At 43.8% G+C, this 20,237-nt stretch overlaps 2 protein-coding genes across 8 annotated transcripts; one reads left to right on the forward strand and one right to left on the reverse strand.

Annotated features, from left to right (window-relative positions):
- Positions 1 to 133: 133 nt before the first annotated feature.
- On the forward strand, positions 134 to 6,596 carry LOC115154447 (zinc finger protein 711). Of its 7 annotated transcripts, none has more exons than XM_029700668.1 (10): positions 134 to 326; positions 2,071 to 2,146; positions 2,406 to 2,474; positions 2,561 to 2,658; positions 2,775 to 3,209; positions 3,326 to 3,478; positions 3,576 to 3,713; positions 3,857 to 3,991; positions 4,139 to 4,282; positions 4,409 to 6,596. In XM_029700668.1, the coding sequence occupies exons 4-10, from the start codon at positions 2,580 to 2,582 to the stop codon at positions 5,584 to 5,586; spliced, it is 2,262 nt and encodes a 753-aa protein (XP_029556528.1). In that variant the 5' UTR covers positions 134 to 326; positions 2,071 to 2,146; positions 2,406 to 2,474; positions 2,561 to 2,579; the 3' UTR covers positions 5,587 to 6,596. The 7 variants fall into 7 exon arrangements, with proteins under 7 accessions (XP_029556528.1, XP_029556529.1, XP_029556533.1 ...); XM_029700669.1 differs by having other exon boundaries at positions 2,409 to 2,474; XM_029700673.1 differs by having other exon boundaries at positions 2,409 to 2,474; positions 2,778 to 3,209.
- LOC115154450 (DNA-directed RNA polymerase II subunit rpb1) lies at positions 5,708 to 20,149 on the reverse strand. The gene is made up of 8 exons (XM_029700683.1): positions 19,990 to 20,149; positions 19,603 to 19,708; positions 19,293 to 19,475; positions 18,975 to 19,062; positions 17,093 to 17,169; positions 16,898 to 16,969; positions 8,935 to 9,088; positions 5,708 to 8,726 (listed from the first exon to the last, which is right to left on the reverse strand). The coding sequence occupies exons 1-8, from the start codon at positions 20,060 to 20,062 to the stop codon at positions 8,613 to 8,615; spliced, it is 867 nt and encodes a 288-aa protein (XP_029556543.1). The 5' UTR covers positions 20,063 to 20,149; the 3' UTR covers positions 5,708 to 8,612.
- Between the last annotated feature and the right edge of the window lie 88 nt (positions 20,150 to 20,237).

Raw genomic sequence — 20,237 nt, forward strand, 5'->3', positions numbered from 1 at the left:
CCAGACACCTTCATTTAATGTTTCTATTCCTTACAATTATATTATTACGTATGTGAAGTTGTAAGAAACCGGCCAGCAGTTTTAGAATAAACTGTTGAAGACCGAGTGCAGTTTGTCACCTACTTCCCCACCGCCCCCACCCTTCCGAGCTAACAGCGAGCTACGTGATTGGTCCAGGCCTGAAAAACAGCCTTCAGGATCTAGAATGTTGTACAGGCCTTGCATTCGCACCATGAGAAATATAACCTAATTTAATAATACGACTACGGAAATACTGTTCAAACCGGAAAAGTGGATTTTAAAAAAGACAGTAGTGACTTGATTTGGTAAGTATATATTACATTTAATGCGATATGATGATGGGGCCTTGTCACGAAGGCCTATGGGCCTCCACCCAAGTCGAAAAAACAACAACAATGACGGCTAGCTAGCCGTCGATAGCTATGCTAACTAACGACATAGCTAACTCGCTCGGAAATATATTGTGACTTTTGTAAGACGATAGTCATTTGTGGCATCTTCCAGTGCACACTTTCGAAAGTATGGTAGGTTTACTGCGTTTATTTTACTAATGATATCGCTTGCAATTGCTGGGAATGCTATTACTAGCTAGTTAGCTCGCTAATTTAGCCCAACAATGGCCCAGACTGGGCAGAAAATATGCATTGCGGTCAGGATGTCGCAGAGCGTCAGTCTTGCAGGCTTGTTGTTGGAATCTTGAAACAAGCGCATAACTTGGATTTCATTAAATATTTAGCATAGATTTGATTTATGCTTATCATTCATGCAAAGCCATTCATTTTGCTAAATTCACCGTGCGCACTCAAGCGCCTTTGTTGTCGGGGTTTTGTGTCCACAATGTAAACAGAAGCCGCCATATTTAATGCGTCTGCGCGCGCTCTCTACGGTCAGTCAACTACTGCATTGGGCGAAAGCAGTGCGTGTGAATCACTTGCCAGCTACTTTCCCGTATCTGTCACTGTAACCACAGACACAGATAGAACAAGGAGCAATATCTATGCTAGCGTGACTCGGGGATTCTAACCAGCGACCTTTCGGTTACTGGCCTAAACGCTAGGTTACCTTCCGCCTCCCAACCATAATGTCTCCTGATACTAGCACATTATAACGGCACATTCTTATAAGTAATACAGTGGTATTGATTCATTAGGGAATCTGAATCAGAGGTGCGGGGGGCTGCCTTAATCGAAATCCACGTCTTCGGCGCCCGGGGAACTCGGGTAGAACGACCGATTTTTACCTTGTCAGCTCGGAGATTCGATCTAGCAACCTTTCGGTTACTGGCCCAACGCCCCAACCACTAGGCAACCTGCCGCCCCATTACTATCAGCCCCAGTGCAAATTATGTTACATTTACAAATTAGTCCTGGAGGCATGTATTTGTTGGTGCCAGAAGTGTCCCTTTACTTGTAACACCAGTCTACTCAATTTATCCAAACCAAGGAGTATCACCTGTGAGTGTGTGAATATAAACACATTGTAGCTTTTTGCTTCCCATTAGATGTCCACTTACTTGTTTTTTTATTTAACCTTTATTTAACTAGGCAAGTCAGTTAAGAACAAATTCTTATTTACAATGATGGCCTGCCAAAAGGCCTCCTGCGGGGACAGGGGCTGGGATAAAAAAATAAAAAATGACAACACACATGACAAGAGAGAGAACACTGCATAAAGAGAGACCTAAGACAACAACATAATATACTTCTGCATTTATCCAATAGTTTACCCTCTCTAATTTTTACATTTTAGTAATTTAGCACACTCTTATCCAGAGCGACTTACAGAAGCAATTAGGCTAAGGTGCCTTGCTCATATTGACAGGTTTTTCACCTAGTTGGCTCGGGGATTCTAACCAGCGACCTTTGGGTTACTGGCCTAAACTCTAGGTTACCTTCCGCACCCAATACTAAGACATTATAAAGGCACATTCTTATAAGTAATAAAGGATTATAGCAGTCTGCTTTATTTCCATTACCACAATTATATTTCAGGATAGATAAAATCATTGAAGCTGATGTATCTTATGTGTTTTTCTTTTCTCTATTTCAGGTGTTTCTCCTCCCTGGCTGATTTAAAAAAAAAAAACATAACACTTCCCTGATGGTTTGAGAGCTCAGAATCAAATGTGAGTGGTGAAATACTGTCATTAGCAATGTGTTTTTAATCTTTCAGTGTTAACATTTTGTTCAAGTTTTAATGTCACATGAACGAGTACAGTGAAATGTCTTTCTTGCAAGCTCCAAACCCAACAATGCATTATTCAATGTTAATGTTTATTCAGCATTGAATCAGTGTGTTGAGACATTTGTAATGAGTTATGCATTGACAGAGGTCCTAATTGATCTGATAAACTTAATCATTTACATTACATTTACGTCATTTAGCAGATGCTGTTATCCAGAGCGACTTACAGTTAGTGCATTCATAGCTAGGTTGGACAACCACATATCACAGTAAGTACATTTTTCCTCAATAAAGTTGCAACCAGCAAAGTCAGAGCTAGGAAGAAAAATAAAAGAATCCTCATTTGTGTTTGTAGCAGACAGGATAAAAAGAGAATGGACCACGGTGGAGGGGTCTTGAACTTTCAGATGCAAGACTCAAAGATGCCACACACAATGATAATGCAGGATTTTGGTAAGTCCACTCCATCAATGCAGAGAACTAATAGTCCATGGCCTTTTGTTTATTTGATTGTGTCTGTGTGTGCTCGAACTGATAAGAGTAACAGTTCCTCCTGACTTCCCCGGTAGCAGGTATGGCCCACATTGACGGTGATCACATTGTGGTTTCTGTGCCAGAGGCGGTGCTGGTGTCAGACGTGGTGACTGACGAGGGAATCATGTTTGAGCATGACCTGGGGTCAGAGGTTGTAGAGGGGCCAGACATCTGCTGCAGCGACGAGCCTGACGGCATAATCATGACTGAGTCGGTCCTGGGGGCCGAGGTGGCCATTGAGGACGTGCTGGATTCTGACCACCATCACCATGTGCTGACAGCAGATCTCATAGAGGAATCTGATAGGGTTCCTGACCAGGTGTTTGAAATTGTCACTGAGGAGGTCATGGTCTCCAACTGCAACTCGGAGACGTATGTGGAGGAGCAGGAGGAAGACTCTGCAGTCACCATCCAGGAGCCGGACGACGAGGCTGGACAGAGCGTCTCCGAGGACTACCTGATGATCTCCTGTAAGACACATGTCTTATTTTCTTGGTACTACTAGACTGCTCCAACACAAATTTTGACTCTAATAATAGGATGAATCTGATAGTGTATAATGATGAGTGTGCTATTGTTTGTGCAGTGGACGATGTTGGGGAGAAGTTGGACATGGAGGACACGCCCCTGAAGATGGGTTCTGAGGTGATGGAGGATGGCTCCAAAGAGGGTGACTACGACTCTGAGTGCATCAAAGTCTACATCTTCAAGGCAGAGGCTGATGATGATGTTGACATAGGTAAGGACACTTGCATGGCTTTCTGAAAGTTACGATCAATTTGAAAGATACACCTCTGTTCAGTTTCCCTGAATTCAGTCATTTACTGTGAGTGCAGGTGGCACAGAGATTGTAGCTGAGAGCGACTTCCACAACGGTCATGCAGTGCTGGAGACTGGGGGCATTGGCAAGCTGTCTCGAGAGAAGATGGTCTACATGGCAGTGAAAGACCCGTCCCAGGAGGATTCAGAGATTAGTGAGTCCCCTGAATTAGCAGCCTTTCCTCCAATCTCTTATACAGCACAGCATATTAAACGATATGGCTGCCTTATTATTGTTGTCCCAATAGATGGTTGTAGTGTTAAATGAAGTGACTGAGTTTTCCTTGTCTGGGAGCAGACTGCACTGAGATGGCAGATGAGGTGTACATGGAGGTGATAGTGGGAGAGGAGGATGCCCCTGCCATCCAGGACTCACTGGATGACTCCAGCCACAATAAGAACTTCGGCACCGTAGCCTGGGCTTCAGCTTATGGTAAAGCCTACTCCTTTTCTCCATAGACACAAGTTCTTCAGAGACATACATTCAGTATGGCGTAAGATAATTCTACATTCAGCCTAACATTTAGATTTGTTCATGTCACGATTTTTAAGTGTTGAATTGGTGGATCATTTTCCTTAGGTAACAGTCTGGACTCCAGGCTGGAGAACAAGAACAACACAGGGACACATTACCTGAAGATCAGCGACAGCCTGAGTACAAGTAGAGCTCTCAAACAGAAGATCAAGAAAAAGAAGAAGGGAGAGACACGTCAGTGTCAGACAGGTATGGGGTTCTATGTTCATTAAAACATTTTCTAAAAGCTTGCATCATTTTGTAAGATTATACTTTTCTTTTTTAGATGTAGGCCTAACAATTCCTGTTCTTTTTTGCCTCCACACTTTTCCTCAGCTGTGATCATTGGTCCAGATGGCCAGCCTTTGACTGTGTACCCCTGCCACATCTGCGGGAAGAAGTTCAGATCGCGAGGCTTCTTGAAGATCCACATGAAGAACCACCCCGACCACATCTTCAAGAAGAAGTACCAGTGCACAGACTGCGATTTCACCACCAACAAGAAGGTCAACTTCCACAACCACCTGGAGGGCCACAAGCTCATAGTGAAGAGTGACCGGGTCCCAGAGTTCACGGAGGTCACGAGGCGTTACTGTGTGGAGAGCCCACTCAGCTCCAATAAGCTCATCCTACGTGACCAGGAGCCCAAGCTGCACCACTGTAAGTACTGTGACTATGAGACAGCTGAGCAGGGCCTTCTCAACCGCCACTTGCTAGCTGTCCACAGCAAGAGCTTTGCCCATGTGTGTGTGGAGTGTGCTAAAGGTTTCCGCCACCCCTCTGAGCTCAAAAAGCACATGAGGACCCACACGGGTGAGAAGCCCTACCACTGCCAGCACTGTGAGTTCTGCTGTGCCGACCAGTCTAACCTGAAGACCCACATAAAGAGCAAGCATGGAGCGGAGCTGCCCTTCAAGTGTGGCCACTGTCCCCAGGCCTTCTCTGACGAGCGGGAGCTGCAGAAGCACATGGAGATATTCCAGGGCCACAAGACGCACCAGTGTCCGCACTGCGAGCACAAGAGCACCAACTCCAGCGACCTGAAGCGCCACATCATCTCCGTGCACACCAAGGACTTCCCTCACAAGTGTGACGTGTGTGAGAAGGGCTTTCACCGGCCCTCGGAGCTGAAAAAACACACAGAGACTCACAAAGGTGCCAGGCTGCACCAATGCCGCCACTGTGACTTTAAGACCCCAGACCCCTTCATACTCAGTCGCCACATCCTGTCCGTCCACACCAAAGACTTGCCCTTCAAGTGCAAGCGCTGCCGACGGGGCTTCAGGCATCAGCTGGAACTGAAGAAGCACATGAAGACCCACAGTGGGCGGAAAGTGTACCAGTGCCAGTACTGTGAGTACAGCTCCTCGGACGCTTCAGGTTTCAAACGGCACGTCATATCCATCCACACCAAGGACTATCCCCACCGCTGTGACTACTGCACTAAAGGCTTCCGTAGGCCCTCTGAAAAGAGCCAGCACATTGCGCGGCATCACAAGGATGTTTTAATGTAAAGTGCTTCTTCACACACCCTTTCCCATATTCAGAACAATGCGATTCTCACTCACTATAGAGCAGGGAAATACAATTATTTCAATGTGATAAATAAAGGATGACAATTGTCACATTTTCTTCGAACTGCATTAGTAATTTATTAACTTGTCCTCACATCACCATTTGTACTCAAACCTGGGGTGCTATTCAAACAAACCTCAAGTCAGGTAAATCCTGAATCAGAACACTGCTTGAAAGCACACATTTTCTCAGTAGTATGCTTGTCTGGGTTGTTTGAATAGCACACCACTTGTCATATGCAGTATCAGTGGTAAGATAATGCTGTAATTTGATTTTAACTAATGGCGTGTTTATCTGTTGACTGTATTCTCACTGTTGACCTTGGGGTAACCATTATCTGACAAGTCATTGTATGATTTTTAGTAATGCTACTGCTAGCAAATTGTGAAAAACATGCATTTAAAGACCCAGTTCTAATTTCAAACGTAAACAGTCATCTGTATCAGTTTTCTCTGTAGTCAAAAGCATGAAAAGGGGATGTGGACAACCCAGCTTTTTACTTGTATTTGTCCTTTATGCTTTGAAATAATCGCTTGTCAAACAATCAGGGGTTTTCATTTTTCCCATGTGTGCACTGGTAAAATCATGTTGCTCAAAGCCAATAACATGTTTACTATCAGGAATGTCTCATGTATCAGATCCAAATCAGTGTTATCTATGTCTGTCAACTGAAATATTAGGAGCTTCTTTAGTAAATAAAGACATCTCCTGATGAATTGTTCACCTCAACCTATTACTTTCACTCTTTTTGCCATCATTCAGTAACAAAGAATGTACCAACAAGTGGATTTGTGTTAAGATGACAGTGTTTTGCATCTTACAATAAGGGCGCCTACTGACACCAAGTTATCCCATGATTGACCTAGAGGTGAAATTAAGATTGTATTTTGTTTATTGATTTAAAATGATTAACATCTGATTTGTAGAAAATAAATGTTCTTTTTGAAAGTATCTTTAATTGATGTTGCTTGACTTACCATTGTATACAACTTTTTTGCTTCATGACCAACCAATTGAGGTGTCTTGAGTCGCGACCCACCATAAGGGTTGAGCGGTGAAAAAAACATAAATAGAACAAAGAATATCATCTTGGCAGCAGAGAGAAGATTGTGCATTTTGAAGCTAATTTCCAGCAATTGTACACATTTTGCCATGGAGCTGAAATAAAAGGTTGCAATTCTATACATTTTTTCAAGGAGCTGAGAATTTTCACTTAAGCTAAGTTCTGTCAATTCTACACATTTTGATGTGTTCTTATCCTCAAACATAAAATAAATGGGTGCCTGATTATCTAGCTTTTATTTTGCTGATTGTAAATTCTCAGATTATAGGGTATTATATGTCCATTATCTTTTCTACATACTTTCGATTGGTTTTAGTCGTTTAAGTTTACACAAACTTAAACGACATATATATTTTTTTTTGCAATGCACAAAAAACGTCACACCTGGACCCCTGCGACCGTCAAAGCCCTAGATCACGTGACACCATTCATTCCTTTGTAAGACAAATAGTAATGTTGTCTTCTTGTAGGCACCAACTCCACCATGGTTCGTTGGACAAAGCCTATGTGGAAATTGTGTTTTTGGATAAACAAAACGTATAAGATCTAAGCTGTGTAAACCTCAGACCTTATTTTCTGTGTTTATAACAAAATCCTATTATTTCCCCATTCATTTTCCACATAGGAACGAACCAGAGGTAATTCATTTACAGGTTTTAGGTGTCTCATGGAGAGCTATCATGCGCAGTGTGAGCTACTCCAGGAAGTGACGTTGCATGCGAGCTCAGTGATGCACGCTCTCATTGAGTAACTCAAGTTGAAGGCCGACCGGGGTACAGCAGGCTGCCATTAGCAACTAAATTATCCTTATAACTTCTTCTGTGTGCGATTTAAAAACAATCTGTTAAACTTCACTATAATGGGGGGATCCTGTTTTCTGCTAACAATGCCTGCAGTACTGTGGTCAGCCTTGAACTTCCGTGGCTTCAATGAGAGGGGGCAGTCATTCTCCCCTAGTACCGACCCACGGTTTGGGAACCACTGGCAGATAACCCTGATGACCAAAAAATGGTAACAAATCAGACTAGCCTATTACGTAGCAGGGTTGGGGTCAATTCTACAAATGAAATTCGAATATAATTCCCTCTCCCTGAAAATTCCATTTAATTCAATTCAAATTCCAGGCCAGTCTTTGAATTTAGAGATAATTAAATTCCAATGTTCGATACTGTATATTCCAATTCGAATTTAATTCCTTCAGGCTGATTATGTCACTATTCATACAGTGTAGCTATACTGTAAATATAGAAATATAAGTTGAAATGATTTAAAACAAATCCTGCAGTCCAATTTTGATACTAACTCGGAAATTTACAAATATTGAATTGAATTAAATGAAATTCCAAATACTTTTTTTTTTTACAATTCAAACAGTCTAATTCCAATTCCAAAACTTGAAGATTGTTGAAATTTTAATTCAACTTAAATTCTCCACTTCATGAGTGAATTCAAGAATTTAATTTGAATTTCAAATGAAATTGGAATTGACCCCAACCCTGTTACTTAGGCCTAGATTCAATCTGTAGTGTGGAGATCAGGGTTAAAGCGATCGGAAATTGAAACATGGGAACATTGCCTTTACATTTCAATCGCGCTTTAGTGTGGATCCACGCTACGGATTGAATCTAGGAATAATAGCCTTTATTAGTAACAAAATTGTCAAACAATAAACCTTAAAACAGCAAAAATATGAGCAAATTTCATAATCAGTCAATGGGGATTACTCATAAAATTTAGCAGCCAGCCACAATACATTTTTAGTACGTTAAATTAAAGTTTACAAAGTCCTTGAATGTTTACATTTTCCACTCACTTTAAATTATATACGAGTTGAACTTTTTTGAATTGTGATAGTGAAATTGGTGGCATTTTAATTCAGGCCATGGTCACCCCTGTTTGTCCTCAGTAGTGTCTCCCTATCTGGGCTCTGGGAAACTGGGAACTGGGGTTGTACTCCGGTGCTGAATAGAGGGGAGCAGGTGAACTGGGCGCAGGATACCCAGACATGCCTTCTCTCTGGAAGATAGAAACAGATCTCATGTCAAAACGCAGTGCAAAATTCTGCTTTTCTATATCAGCCTGGTCACCTAGGGTCTAACTAATATGGACCTTTAGGCTAAGATCAAAACCAAATGTTTTAGCCACAGTTTCACCCTGCAGTTTACTTGTCCAGTTGATCAGTTGAATTCATCCTAGTGTTCAGTAGGGGGAATCAATCACTCACCATCATGCCATTGTGTCCTGGTGGGGGCTGTGTTGGTCTCATGTGCTGGTCGTCATAACGGTCTGGAGATGGCGCTCTGTCGTCATACGGGTTCCTTGGCGATGGAGACTTGGGATAGGGGTTACCCAGGGGCTGCGTCATACCTGTAGCATAGCTGAATCCAGAAAACTAGTCAACTTTCCGAAGCAGACAAACCATATAAAAACAATCATAATAATGTAGTTCAAAGGGCACCCAATCATAACCTGTCATGGAACAAAGAACTATATCAGATTGAAAACACACAAATCAAAAAACAGAGGCTTCCTTGTATAGCTGGCTTTCAGGGTTGGATAAAGATGATCTATCTAAATTGGGTCGCATACTCGTGGACTTTTCCCTTTCTTCAATGACAAAAGAGAAATGACCATGATGGATATGGATATACGCTGTATCGGCAGGAAAGAACAGCGGCGTCAGGTAAGACAAGGGGCGGCGGACTATGTATTTTTGTAAATAACAGCTGGTGCACGATATCTAAGGAAGTCTCGAGGTTTTGCTCGCCTGTGGTAGAGTATCTCATGATAAGCTGTGGACCACACTATCTACCTAGAGAGTTTACATCTGTATTTTTTGTAGCTGTCTACATACCACCACAGACTGATGCTGGCACTAAGACCGCACTGAATGAGCTGTATTCCGCCATAAGCAAACAGGAAAATGTTCACCCGGAGGCGGCACTCCTTAATGCAGGGAAACTCAAATCAGTCTAACCAAATTTCTATAAGCATGTTAAATGTGCAACCAGAGGTAAAAAACTCTGGAGCACCATTACTCCACACACAGAGATGCATACAACGCTCTCCCTCGCCCTCCATTTGGCAAATCTGACCATAATTCTATCCTCCTGATTCCTGCTTACAAGCACAAATGAAAGCAGGAAGCACCAGTGACTCGATAAATAAAAAAATGGCCAGATGAAGCAGATTCTATGCTACATGCCTGTTTTGCTAGCACAGACTGGAATATGTTCCGGAATTCCTCCGATGGCATTGAGGAGTACACCACATCAGTCACTGGCTTCATCAATAAGTGCATCGATGACGTCATCCCCACAGTGACCGTACGTACATACCCCAACCAGTAGCCATGGATTACAGGCAACATCCACACTGCACAAAAGGCTAGAGCTGCCCCTTTCAAGGAACGGGACTCTAACCCGGAAGCTTCTAAGAAATCCTGCTATGCCCTGTGATGAACCATCAAACAGGCAAAGCGTCAATACAAGACTAAGATCGAATCGTACTACACCGGCTCTGACGCTTGTCGGATGTGGCAAGGCTTGCAAACCATTACAGACTACAAAGGGAAGCACAGCCGAGAGCTGCCCAGTGACACGAGCCTACCAGACGAGCTAAACTACTTCTATGCTCGCTTCGAGGCTAATAACACTGAAACATGCATGAGAGCACCAGCTGTTCCGGAAGACTGTGATCATGCTCTCCGCAGCCGATGTAAGACCTTTCAACAGGTCAACATTAAGAAGGCCGCAGGGCCAGACGTATTACCAGGACGTGTACTGCGAGCATGCGCTGACCAACTGGCAAGTGTCTTCACCGACATTTTCAACCTCTCCCTGTCTGAATTTGTAATACCAACATGTTTTAAGCAGACCACCATAGTCCCTGTGCCCAGGAACACTAAGGTAACCTGCCTAAACGACTACCGACCCGTAGCACTCACGTCTGTAGCCATGAGGTGCTTTGAAAGGCTGATCATGGCTCACAACACCATTATCTCAGAAACCCTAGACCCACTCCAATTTGCATACTGCCCTAACAGATCCACAGATGACGCAATCTCTATTGCACTCCACTCCACACTGCCCTTTCCCACCTGGACAAAAAGAACACCTATGTGAGAATGCTATTCATGGACTACAGCTCAGCGTTCAACACCATAGTGGCCTCAAAAGCTCATCAATTTTTTATTTTACCTTTATTTAACCAGGTAGGCAGTTGAGAACAAGTTCTCATTTACAACTGCGACCTGGCCAAGATAAAGCAAAGCAGTGCGACAAAAACAACACAGAGTTACACATGGGATAAACAAACGTACAGACAATAACACAATAGAAAAATCGGTATATAGTGTGTGCAAATGAAGTAAGGAGGTAAGGCAATAATTAGGCCAATAGAGGCGAAGTAATTACAATTTAGCAATTTACACTGGAGTGATATATGTGCAGATGAGGATGTGCAAGTAGAAATACAGGTGTGCAAAAGAGTAGAAAAACAAAAACAAATATGGGGATGAGGTAGGTAGATGGTTGGATGGGCTATTTACAGATGGGCTGTGCACAGCTGCAGCGATCGGTAAGCTGCTCTGACAGTTGACGCTTAAAGTTAGTGAGGGAGATATAAGTCTTCAACTTTTTTGCAATTCGTTCCAGTCATTGGCAGCAGAGAACTGGAAGGAAAGGCGGCCAAAAGGAGGTGTTGGCTTTGGGGATGACCAGTGAAATATTCATGCTGGAGCTCGTGCTACGGGTGGGAGTTGCTATGGTGACCAGTGAGCTGAGATAAGGCGGAGCTTTACCTAGCAAAGACTTATAGATGACCTGGAGCCAGAGGGATTGGCGACGAATACGTAGCGAGGACCAGCCAACGAGAGCATACAGGTCGCAGTGGTGGGTAGTATATGGGGCTTTGGTGACAAAACGGATGGCACTGTGATAGACTATTCAGCAAATTGGATGCAGAGTGTTGGAGGCTATTTTGTAAATGACATCGCCGAAGTCAAGAATCGGTAGGACGGTCAGTTTTACGAGGGTATGTTTGGCAGCATGAGTGAAGGAGGCTTTGTTGCGAAATAGGAAGCCAATTCTAGATTTAACTTTGGATTGATGCTTATTAATGTGAGTCTGGAAGGAGAGTTTACAGTCTAGCCAGACACCTTGGTATTTATAGTTGTCCACATATTCTAACTCAGAACCGTACAGAGTAGTGATGCTAGTCGGGCGGGCGGGTGTGGGTAGCGATCGGTTGAAAAGCATGCATTTTGTTTTACTAGCATTTAAGAGCAGTTGGAGGCCACGGAAGGAGTGTTGTATGGCGTTGAAGCTCGTTTGGAGGTTTGTTAACACAGTGTCCAAAGAAGGGCCAGATGTATACAAAATGGTGTCGTCTCCGTAGAGGTGGATAAAAGAATCACTCGCAGCAAGAGCGACATCATTGATATAAATAGAGAAAAGAGTCGGCCCGTGAATTGAACCCTGTGGCACCCCCATAGAGAGTGCCTGAGGTCCGGACAACAGGCCCTCCGATTTGACACATTGAACTCTATCTGAGAAGTAGTTAGTGAACCAGGCGGGACAGTCATTAGAGAAACCAAGGCTGTTGAGTCTGCCGATAAGGATACGGTGATTGACAGAGTCGAAAGCCTTGGCCAGGTCGATGAATACGACTGCACAGTACTGTCTTTTATTGATGGCGGTTATGATATCGTTTAGGACCTTGAGCGTGGCTGAGGTGCACCTGTGACCAGCTCGGAAACCAGATTGCATAGTGGAAAAGGTACGGTGGGATTCAAAATGGTCGGTGATCTGTTTGTTCACTTGGCTTTCGAAGACTTTAGAAAGGCAGGGCAGGATGGATATAGGTCTGTAACAGTTTGGGTCAAGAGTGTCTCCCCCTTTGAAGAGGGGGATGACCGCGGCCGCTTTCCAATCTTTAGGAATCTCAGACAATATGAAAGAGAGGTTGGACAGACTAGTAATAGGGGTTGCAACAATGGTGGCGGATAATTTTAGGAAGAGAGGGTCCAGATTGTCTAGCCCAGCTGATTTGTAGGGATCCAGATTTTGCAGCTCTTTCAGAACATCAGCTGTCTGGATTTGGGTGAAGGAGAAGCGGGGCGAGGGGGCTTGGGCCAGTTGCTGTGGGGGGTGCAGAGCTGTTGGCCGGGGGTTGGGGTAGCCAGGTGGAAAGCATGGCCAGCCGTAGAGAAACACTTATGGATATTCTCGATTATCATGGATTAATCAGCGGTGACAGTGTTTCCTAGTCTCAATGCAGTGGGCAGCTGGAGGAGGTACTCTTATTCTCCATGGACTTTACAGTGTTCCAAAACGTTTTGGAATTAGTGCTGCAGGATGCACATTTCTGTTTGAAAAAGCTAGCCTTTGCTTTCCTAACTGACTGTGTGTATTGATTCCTGACTTCCCTGAAAAGTTGCATATCGCAGGGACTATTCGAAGCTAATGCGGTACGCCACAGGGTGTTTTTGTGCTGGTCAAGGGCAGTCAAGTCTGGAGTGAACCAAGGGCTATATCTGTTCTTAGTTCTACATTTTTTGAAAGGGGCATGCTTATTTAAGATGGTGAGGAAAGCACGTTTAAAGAACAACCAGGCGGGATGAGGTCAATATCCTTCTAGGATACCCGGGCCAGGTTGATTAGAAAGTGCTGCTCGCAGAAGTGTTTTAGGGAGCGCTTGACAGTGATGAGGGGTGGTCGTTTGACCGCGGACCCATAACGGACGCAGGCAATGAGGCAGTGATCGCTGAGATCCTGGTTGAAAACAACAGAGGTGTATTTAGAGGGCAGGTTGGTCAGGATGATATCTATGAGGGTGCCCATGTTTACAGATTTGGGGTTGTACCTGGTAGGTTACTTGATAATTTGTGTGAGATTAAGGGCATCTAGCTTAGATTGTAGGACGGCCGGAGTGTTAAGCATATCCCAATTTAGGTCACCTAGCAGTACGGACTCTGACGATAGATGGGGGGCAAGGGGGGTCTATAACAAGCGGCAACAGTGAGGGACTTATTTCTGGAGAGATGGATCTTTAAAAGTAGAAGCTCAAACTGTTTGGGCATAGACCTGGATAGTATGACAGAACTCTGCAGGCTACCGCTACAGTAGATTGCAATTTCGCCCCCTTTAGCAGTTCTGTCTTGACGGAAATTGTTGTAATTGGGGATGGAAATGTCCGAATTTTTGGTGGCCTTCCTAAGCCAAGATTCAGACACGGCTAGGACATTAGGGTTGGTTAAAGTGTGCTAAAGCAGTGAATAAAGCAAACTTAGGGAGGAGGCTTCTGATGAACATGCATGAACCTAAGGCTTTTACGGTTGCAGAAATGAACAAATGAGAGCGCCTGTGGACACACAGGGCCTGGATTAACCTCTACATCACCAGAGGAACAGAGGAGGAGTAGGATGAGGGTACGGCTAAAGGTTATAAGTACTGGCCGTCTGGTGCTTTGGGAACAGAGAATAAAAGGAGCAGATTTCTGGGCGTGGTAGAATAGATTCAGGGCATAGTGTACAGACAAGGGTGTGGTAGGGTGCGAGTACAGTGGGGGTAAACCTAGGCATTGAGTGACGATGAGAGAGGTTTCATCTCTGGAGGTGCCAGTTAAGCTAGGTGCGGTCTCCACATGTGTGGGGGTTCGGACAAGGGGGCTATCTGAGGCATGTTGAGCAGGACTAGGGGCTCCGCTGTAAAATAAAACAATGAGAGCTGCCCTAAACAACAGTATACAATGCATATTGACATTAGAGAAAGGCATAAAGCAATCACAGGTTTTGATTGGGAGAGCTAAGACAACAACAGGTAAACAGCTAGGACAACAACAATGGGTAAATGGCGATGAATGGGCAGAGAGGGTCAGTTAGCTACACACAGGCCCTGAGTTCAAGGCTGGGTCCGACAGATAAACAAAATGAAGTACCGTGTTAATGAACAGTCCAGCAGGCATCAGCTGTGTAGCCGAGTGATCATAGGGTCCAATGAGCAGCAAAGATGAAACAGGGAGCAGTTCAGGTAGTCGATTACTATGTAAGGCGAGCGGGAGACACGGTGTTCAGGAAGCTAGCAGGCTGGGGCTAGCAGATGGATCAACACCAACATCCACGACGCGGAGGCTGGTTGAGCGCACATCGGCCGAATTACGTCAGCAGACCAGTCGTGATGGATCAGTCGACAAAGGGTCCAGGCCAATTGGCAAGAGTGGTATTGTAGTTGGTGTACTTCGTTTGCTAGCTGGGAAATGGGCCTAGCTCGAGGCTAGCTGGTGCATGCTTCTGGACAAGGGCGTTAGCCACAGTAGCCACTCGGTAGTATCTAGCTAGCAGTGAAGATCCAGTGTGATGGTCCAGAGCTTGCGGCAGGAATCTTGTGATGTTGGGGGGGGAAAAAATCAGTCTGATATGCTCAGGGCTGATATCGTGCTGTGCAGACTGGCAGGTATTATCCGGGCTAAAGCGGCTGGAGTCTGAGCAAAAGGTAAAGACCGCTAGCAGTGGCTAACAATTACTAAAAAGCTAGTAGCTAATTAGCTGGCTAGCTGCTGATGGAGGTTCCAGTTATAAGGTCTTAAAAATAAAAAATAATAGCAGATCCGTACCACATTGGGTGAGGTGGGTTGCAGGAAGGCATGTTTAATTCGAAAATGGAAAAAAGAGATTGAGATATAATGAAATGTATACAAACCCCCCCGAAAAAGACAATATTTACATGGGACGAAAACAAGCACGTCTTACTGCTCCACCATCAATAAGCTAAGGACCCTGGGACTAAACATCTCCCTATGCAACAGGATCCTGGACTTCCTGACGGGCCACCCCAGGTGGTAAGGGTAGGTAACAACACATCCACCACGCTGATCCTCCACACGGGGGCCCCTCAGGGGTAAGTGCTCAGTCCCCTCCTGTACTCCCTGTTCACTCATGACTGCACAGCCAGGCACGACTCCAACACCATCATTAAGTTTGCCGATGACACAACAGTGGTAGGCCTGACCACCGATAACGACGAGACAGCATATAGGGAAGAGGTCAGAGACCTGGCCATGTAGTGCCAGGACAACAACCTCTCCCTCAACGTGATCAAGACAAAGGAGATGATTGTGGACTACAGGAAAAAGAGGACCCGAGCACGCCCCCATTCTCATCGACCGGGCTGTAGTGGAGCAGGTTGAGAGCTTCAAGTTCCTTGGTGTCCACATCACCAACAAACTAACATGGTCCAAGCACACCAAGACAGTCGTGAAGAGGGGACGACAAAACCTATTCACCTCAGGAGACTGAAAAGATTTAACATGGGTCCTCAGATCCTCAAAAGGTTCTACAGCTGCATCATCGAGAGCATCCTGACTGGTTGCATCACTGCCTGGTATGGCAACTGCTCGGCCTCCGACCGCACGGTACTACAGAGGGTAGTGCGAACGGCCCAGTACATCACTGGGGCCAAGCTTCCTGCCATCCAGGACCACTATACCAGGCGGTGTCAGAGGAAGGCCCTAAAAATTGTCAAAGACTCCAGCCACCCTAGTCATAGACTGTTCTCTCTGCTACCCCATGGCAAGCGGTACCGGAGCACCAAGTCTAGGTCCAAGAGGCTTCTAAACAGCTTCTATCCCCAAGCCATAAGAATCCTGAACATCTGAGCAAATGGCCACCCAGACTATTTGCATTGCCCCCCCCTACTCTCTGTTGTTATCATCTATGCATAGTCACTTTAATAACTCTACCTACATGTACATATTACCTCAACTAACCGGTGCCCCCGCCCATTGACCCTGTACCGGTTCCCCCTGTATATAGTCTCGCTATTGTTATTTTACTGCTGCTCTTTAATTACTTGTTACTTTCAATTCTTATTCATACTTTTTTTTGTTATACTGCATTGTTGGTTAGGGGCTTGTAGGTAAGCATTTCACTAAGGTCTACACCTGTTGTATTTGGCGCATGTGACTAATAAGATTTGATAAGGATAATGTCCGTGTCATCATGACTCATGCTCCTCAAATCACTGGGTGACTACTCATTCTCTGTCGAGGGGGCTTTGTCCTGTTGTGGTCTCTAATTTTGTTTCCATTTTTAGTCCACCACCCAGAACATGGTTATACGCACAGAATGGGTATGACATCACTGCCATTGAACAAAGTATCAGACTGAAAACAAACACCAAGGTTCTTACTTGTATGGCTGGCTTGTAGGGTTGGTCAAAGACAATCTATCTAAAGTGGGCCGCATGCCGTTTGGTTGAAGGCTAAGAGAGTAGAGAGATCAACATTTCAATGAAAGCACATTATAACCTTGCATACACTATAATAAGGGCCCTATAATGAAAGTGAAAACCAATGGCATGTTGAATTGTGTTCAGACAGCTAACCTGTAAGGGCGGTTTGGTAAGTTGGATATGGGAAACCTCTCCTGGGTGGGCTGGACACTGGGGGGCTTTGGCTGATTCTGAAGAAATAAGAAAAACAGAGACAGTTGCTCAGGGCCATGTTTACTATGCAACATGTACCATTTTTGGTTGACAGCCATGTCTGTTACTGAATGTGTCTGCTCTGCATCTGCACTTATGGCATCTTTACACTACACTACTTGGACGACACAAACCACATCCAGGAGAGACAGTAGATTCAAATCGCTCTTTAAGAGATGGTGTGGAAGACATCTTGAAAAAAAAAGGAGAGCCAACGTTTCGCCAGACAAGCTGTCTTCATCAGGGTATAATGACAAACATTGCGGGGTGACTCATTTATATAGTGTCAAAAGACACACACAGCTGTCTGTAATCATGGCCGGTTATTGGCCTGATACCATTGGTTAATTCTCATATTAAAATAGCATACAAAAAACATAAATGGATAGGCTACGATCATAGATACAATTTGGCTACATAAGCCTACAAACATTTACAACAGCAAAATCACAAGAATGGCTTCAGATCAAAGTTGACGTTGAGACCGAAGGGAGCAAGGGTCTTTAAATTAAAGATCCAGGCAGCCTCTCGTTTTAACAATAAATTATTGAGGTCACCCCGTCTCCTAGGGAGGGTGACATGTTCGATGCCAATATAACATAGAGACGAAATCGAGTGGTTTGCTTCCAAAAAGTGGGCCGCAACTGGGTGAGTCGTGTTTTTGCACCTAATGGAGCTACGATGCTCTGAGATACATACTTTTAATTCACACTTTGTTTTACCCACATCATTTTTACCACAAGGAAAAGTTATAAGATAAATAACTGCCTTAGTGGAGCACGTTATAACACCTTTGATTGGGATCTGTTTCCCTGTTTGTGGGTGTTTGAAGGATCTACATTTATAAGTGCCATTGCATTGAGCATAGCCATTACACTTGTATTTCCATCCAATAGGGGCGCAAATAGACGTTGTTCAGGAATATCTTGGGGTGGTAAATCAGAGTTTACCAATTGATCTCTGAGGTTTCTGCCCCGCGAGAAGACAACCAAGGGAAGGGCCGAAAACACATTACCAATACTATCATCGGATCTTAGAATGTGCCAATGTTTGTGAACGATTCCCTTAATTTATTCAGAGCATTTTGAATAGTGGGTAGTTAGAATGCTTCTTTTTGCGAGACTGACCTTAATGTCTTGTTTTGAATTTTCTGAATGGCAGTATTAATTTGACAATTTTTGTACCCCCTCTCCTTGAATTTTCTTTGCGTCTCAGCCATATTTCTGTCGAAATCTGATTGTTTTTAGCAAATTCTTTTGATTCGACAGAATTGTCTGTAGGGCAAACTATTTTTCAAGGGAAGTGGGTGACAACTATCAGCCCTCAACAAACTGTTACAATCAGTAGGTTTCCTGTAAAGATCAGTGTATAGAACATTATCTTCACACAACATCAGAAGATCAAGGAAACTGATTTGACGTGTGTCAGATTGCATAGTAAATCTCAAATGTTCAGAACAGGAGTTAAGAAAAGCATGGAATGCCTGAAGCTGTTTTGCATCATCCCTCCATAGAACAAAAATATGATCAATATACCGTTTCCAAATAATGATGTTAGGCAAGAAAACATTTTTGAGAGGCTTGAAAAACAAAACATTTCAGTGCATCTATTCGGTATGACAAAAAAAAAGATGGTGGGTGAATGATGGTGAGGTGAATGATTTACAAACTGTATCACTACACTAACTTAGCAGAATCTCTGGCTGTGACATCACCATTGGAAATACCATTTGGTCTTAGGTTGATCTAATACCTTGGAGAGTAAAGGAACTCAAACTACTCACGGGCATGTCTGAGGCAAACACTGTGTTGGAGAACATGTCATCTTGGTTATTTTCATATGTTGTCGGTGACATTGCATAGTTTGTGTAACTGAAAAAAGTGAAAATTACATTATAAAGACATGATGAGTAGTCGTTTCAAACCTGAAACAAGACTGTGGACAAATAATCTATTTAGTTAATGCCCAACATCTTATTTTCTTTTTCTTATTATTTTTTAACAAGCTAACTTCCTGATACTAGGTACCATACACTGTGCAAAACACATGGAAATATTGAGCCTCTGAATTCTGTCTTGTCCAAACCCTCTCCCCCTCTCACCTCGTTGTCCGATCCTTTTGTTTCTTTGCTGGTTTCCTTAAGTAATGGACACACTGGACCATCACACCAACAATAACAGCCAGGGCCAGTCCTGGTAGAGATGCTACCAGGGCAAAGTTCAATATGGTCCACTCAAAGTCACACTTCTCCCCTATGTACCACTTGTCTATGTAGTTGTTACACCTGAAAAGAACAGCATAACAGAGGTAACTGACATATTTATATAAGAATTTAAAATATCTGAATTCCAAAATGAACAAATATTGAGGATTAAGCTGTAGAGTCAAGTGTGGGAAGCGCTGAAACGTACCTACAGAAAGGTTTCTTGTCCTTACAGTAGCATTTGCTTTTCTCAGCATTGCATGTATATGCAGTTCCTGTGCACACTTCAAAGTCATCTACTGTTACACAACTTGCTGGATGTAAAAAGAAAACATGTAACTGAAACGTGATAGTGATTTGGCCCAGCAACATCATGAGAAAATGAAGACACAATTTGATAAAAAGCACTATCTTCAAACAGAGGGCCTAACCTACTCCCCCCCCAAAACCTCAAAAAGCAGCAGTATACAGTGCAGTATATTTACATGTTCATTTTAGAGATGTCATCTGATTCAATGCTACAGTAATACATATCCTACTCATACTAAAAGACAGGCTTCTTTACAGATTTCAACAGAAAATAATTGCTACTCACGATCTGGTGTCGTTTGTCCAATAACTGTGACAGGGAGCAGAAATATTAAACACAGCAAACTATAGCCCTTCATCTTCACACACGTACTGTACGTGACTCCTTACAATAATAATGAGTTTACGGTGGAGCAGAGTTCATGTTCAGCTTGTATGACCACTGTTCTGACTAAGATATGAACGAGGGCAAGCCTGTAAGTTATGGCAGGATAGGAAAAAGCAGGGAAACAGGAAGCACCGTAGTCATGTAAC

The sequence above is a fragment of the Salmo trutta genome, chromosome 19, assembly GCF_901001165.1.
Source record: "Salmo trutta chromosome 19, fSalTru1.1, whole genome shotgun sequence".
Taxonomy (NCBI): Eukaryota; Metazoa; Chordata; class Actinopteri; order Salmoniformes; family Salmonidae; genus Salmo; species Salmo trutta.